Source organism: Aedes aegypti, chromosome 3, assembly GCF_002204515.2.
Source record: "Aedes aegypti strain LVP_AGWG chromosome 3, AaegL5.0 Primary Assembly, whole genome shotgun sequence".
Taxonomy (NCBI): Eukaryota; Metazoa; Arthropoda; class Insecta; order Diptera; family Culicidae; genus Aedes; species Aedes aegypti.
Genome location: NC_035109.1, coordinates 73706913 through 73711361, shown reverse-complemented (window position 1 = coordinate 73711361; position 4449 = coordinate 73706913). Strand labels below are relative to the sequence as shown.

Genomic DNA, 4449 nt, shown 5'->3' with positions numbered 1-4449 from the left:
TCTAGGAATTTCCTTCAGATTTGTTAAGGAATTCCTTCGGAATTTAATCCAAGGCTCACTCTTGTAGTCTCTTCTGAAGATTTCCCAAGTAAATACTGCAAGGATTCTCCTAAAGTTTATTTAGGGCCTTGAACCAGACGAAAATTTCCTTAAACAATTCCTGGAAATACTTCTGGATAATGTCTCCAAAGACTTCTGTATGTAATATGTTGAAGAATTTCTGGAATCTCCAATCTTCAAGGAATTCTAAACGACAGGAAAGAAATCACCGTAAGAATCTCTGATGTAATTTGTGAAGCTATCTCTAGAGAAAGTACTAGTTGAATTCTTGAAGAAATCCTAAACGAAAATGTTGCTGTTTGGCTGGGAAATTTCTTGAGAAATTTCTCAAATAATCTTTGAAGAAATATCTGAAGGAATCTCTGTAGCTACCTGTAGAGGGATCCTTGAATAAATTTTTGGTCAAGCTCTTCATTTAGCATTCAAAATCTACTATTGCTATGGAACTTTCGGATCATAAATAATTATAATCTAGTTCTAAATCTTTTTAATTAAGTACTAACAATAATGCTATAAAACAAGTTGTAGCTTACTCGTCTTTAAATGCAAACCCGAAGGAGTCTGTCCAAGACATTTTCTTCATCGTAACCAATCCGGTGGCGTGTACGTTCAACTTATTACCGGAACCCTTCTTCCCGAAACTTACCTGCCCTGCCTCGTCCAGCTCGGCGTGTTGATCCCCCGCCATGTCGGGATGAACCTCCAGTTGGTCACACGTTACGTGCACTTCGGTATTTTCCAGTACGGTGTCACTAATGGCAAGATCTACGGTCGTAGCGGACCGCGCAGTCACCGTACATTCACCCACGGTTTCCGAAAGCTGGAGGGATACCTCACGGCTGGCCGCATTGGCATTGAGAGTTCCGTAAAAGCCATCTGAAATAAGATATTAGGAATTACCATTCGAACATATCACACGGTTCCCAGACCTTTATTATCAGAAAAAAAGTCTCCATCAAATATGTACTCAATTTAAAAAAAGGTAAGGCACATTTAAAGTTACGCTCTTAAGAAAAAAAAAATCAGTAATATTTAAACGGCATTTTATTTAATGCTATTATCAGAATACGATCAAAAACTGCGTCAAGATTGGTTTATTTAGCACTTTTAAGGCGTAACTATCAAAATATAAACATTTCACAAATATAAACATTTCACAAATATCCAACTTTTTATAGGCTCAAGCGATATAAGGCATAACGGAGTAAACTTAATCAAGTAATTAAATAAGTTTTTGTAGCACAATAATCTGGATAGTCTATTGAAATAAAAAAACTCCCTAATTCCTAAGGAAGTCATGGTGGATTCTCTGAATAAATTGTTAAGATATTACTGTAATTGTAATTTATAATGTGCATCCGGCCCGCCGCTTCATTTTTTGCGACGCGCGAAGAGCTTAAGGATCTGTTAAGTTGAGGAAGCTGTTTTAAACTTGGTCTTAAATTGTAAGTATTCATAACAACAAGATGCTTGCATTATTATCTGTAGTATTTGAACTTTGCTGTATGTATCAGTAAGCTTCAAAATTTTTGTATCAGAATCTCAACAAAGTATAGCGATTATTCATAACTTACTCATGACGAACTTTCCGGGACCGTTCGAAACCACCTGACAATTTTTATGGATACTCTTCAGCAGCAAGTTGCCTCCATTGGTCCGGAAGCTGGAATTGTTAGAGTAACTCGAAGTGACCGAAATGTCCCCCTCATTGCTTTCGACTTCCACCTCACCGCCCTGCAGTTTCTCCAGCGCCACATTTCCCGTCCCAGAGGTGACCACCTTGATAATCTGCGCCAGTGTCGTTCCAGCGCAGGAAATGTTCCCGTCCGCACTTCTCAAATCGATCAAAGTGCAGCGCAGATTTTTGGTGTCCACATTGCCACCGGATTCGATCCGGATTTCGTCACTGTACAGATCGAAAACCGCTGTGCTTCCATTGTTGAGCACTTCCAGATCGGCTTTGATGGGAATCTCCAGGATGCAACTCACCGGACTGGAAGGAGCACTGGAATCGCTTATGGACACTTCGTTGCCACTAATCTCAACATTCAGGTTGTGGTCTTTCTCGCTATTAACCGAGGCTTTCAGAAGATTCGAATCGGGACAATCCAGCAAGTCGTAGGGCACTATCTTCAACGCACAATTGCAGCGAATTTTTATCTTCGAGTATGGATCCACAATTTTGAGAATTTCTTTTGCATGCTGATGGTAGGCGGGCGATGTCAGTACACTTCTTATTGGGTAGAATTGTTTGATACGGCGGGTTAACACGGATGCGATGCGCGATTGAATCATTTTCAACTCATTTGCAGTCGTTTATCGATTTTTCTTGGAAAGAAACGAGAAAAATTGAACGAAAATAAATTACCTATGCCGGTTTGAATTATTAACAGCTGATGATGTAAACAAATCATGATTTTGGTAGCAATGTGATGACATTAGTTGGTAGCATTCTGAGGCGCGCGCAGAGTCAAAGGCGAAGCGTCGAAGAGGTCGAAGACGAAGATTGGCCGAATATGTTGTGCATTTAGAATAATGTTTAGTTTTTGAAGGCTGGCAGACAAGAAAAGTAATCGCTTATCTTGAGAAGAAATCTCGCATAACTTATGATCTCGCCCTAAAAGCAATTGGTAACCATGTGTGTAGCTCGTTGTTTCTGAGCATTTGAATGGATTTACACGTTATCTAACAACGCTATTGTGATAAAAGGATCATTCTCTACCTGTACGTGATGTTGGTTTGGATGCTTATTCATTCATTTGCTCAGAAACAACGAGCTACACACGTGGTTACCAATGGCTTTTAGGGCGTTATCCCAGAGTACGCGAGAAATGTCATTTCTTTCTCTTGGAAATTTCTTTTGTAGGAAAGAAATTTCACTTCTTTTTGTATGAAATTTATTGGCCTTATTTTTACTTTTCTTGAGCGAAACAGCAAACTTAGCTTAAAGCCTGACTCGCTGCTGACAAGTAAAGCCCCAAGCACAATGTGAGCGGCAGCGCAGTACAACGGCAAAACAGCAGATGGGCTATCTTGAGCTACACTCTACTTGTCAAGTCAATGTTGAAAAGGATTTAGTCAACATGGGATTGATAAGTAAAGTGTAGATCAAGATGGGCATGCCGTTTTGCCGTTGTGCCGCGTTGCCGTGCACATTGTGCTTGGGGCCTAATTTCTCGGCCTATCTTGAGGCATGGGGAATTTCTGCCGGGAATCGATCAAGAATGCACTTTTTTCTGATCGCAGTACGCAGTTGAAAAGAAATGTCAGTTCAAATGGGAGCTGTGGTAATACATTCATAGCTATATAATATTAACAGTTTTATTATATTAAAGCTATTTATTATGATTAATGATCCATTGATCACACCAATCGCGGAAAAGAAAGATAATCTAAAACTAAATTTAATAAATCAGTTTTAACAGAGATCTTGGAGAGAAAACACGATTAAAAAACTTTTTGTTCTCATTTCACCAATTTATCCGTTTGTCCCGTCATCAAGATCCATTTCAGTTCCTGTTTGTCATCTAAAGTTCGTTCCTGTCGCTACCTGTCGTCTGAAGTCCGATCAGTCCTGTCGTTGTCCAACCGTTCATCAAGTTCCGTCCACGTTGCTGTCTAGCATCTGAAGTTCGGTAAATCTCTTCGCTTATCCTGTCTGCTAGTTAATCGAGTCTATTTGTTGGCCGTTTGCCAGTAAAACCATGGGTGGTCACCACATTGGCGCAATCAAAGTTTAAAAAAAGTGAGTAAAACTGATTTTTCTTCACGCGAGTGTAAGGTAACTGCTAAATACTGTTTTTAAGATTTTTTCGTATTTTTTTTAAAGTTGTAACATTAGTGATCAGTTGTCATGGAAACATGTTTGGGTGGAAACCAACTGTTTGTAGTTACTATAATAGCGAGGTTGCACGATTTTTTTTCAACCAAGTTACCGTTTTGATTCATATTACGGACACTTAAGGCCTCAGTGAAGTATAACCCAGCTTGGACCATACAAAATAAATCATTCTGGATTGGGATGGTGGGTAAAGAATACGCGTCCGCAACTTGAATAATTTTAAATAAATCAAAACGTGTGGCCTTTTCATGGTTCTTATTCCGGACGCTCCCTCACTTTTGCCTCATATTCCGGACGCTTTGATTCGAATTACGGACAGCTCATGATAATCATTAATGGAACAGTCAAATCATCAATTGAAATCGTTCAACCACTTAAGAGACGTCTAAGGTAGTTGGGCATTATAAATTTGCAATGATATTTGTGGAAAAAACCTAGTAAAACGAGCCTCGAAAATGAGAACTTTTGGATGGCGAAAATTGAAACATTTCGTGTGAAATGTTTCCCATACAAACGAGAGTGTCCGGAATTTGAATCTGTCCGTAATA

At 39.3% G+C, this 4449-nt stretch overlaps 1 protein-coding gene across 1 annotated transcript; it reads right to left on the bottom strand.

The window, feature by feature from the left end:
- Positions 1-532: 532 nt before the first annotated feature.
- Positions 533-2471, bottom strand: LOC5567390. The gene is made up of 2 exons (XM_001651742.2): positions 1635-2471; positions 533-936 (listed from the first exon to the last, which is right to left on the bottom strand). Exons 1-2 carry the CDS (start codon positions 2353-2355, stop codon positions 590-592), a joined length of 1068 nt encoding a protein of 355 aa, XP_001651792.1. The 5' UTR covers positions 2356-2471; the 3' UTR covers positions 533-589.
- Between the last annotated feature and the right edge of the window lie 1978 nt (positions 2472-4449).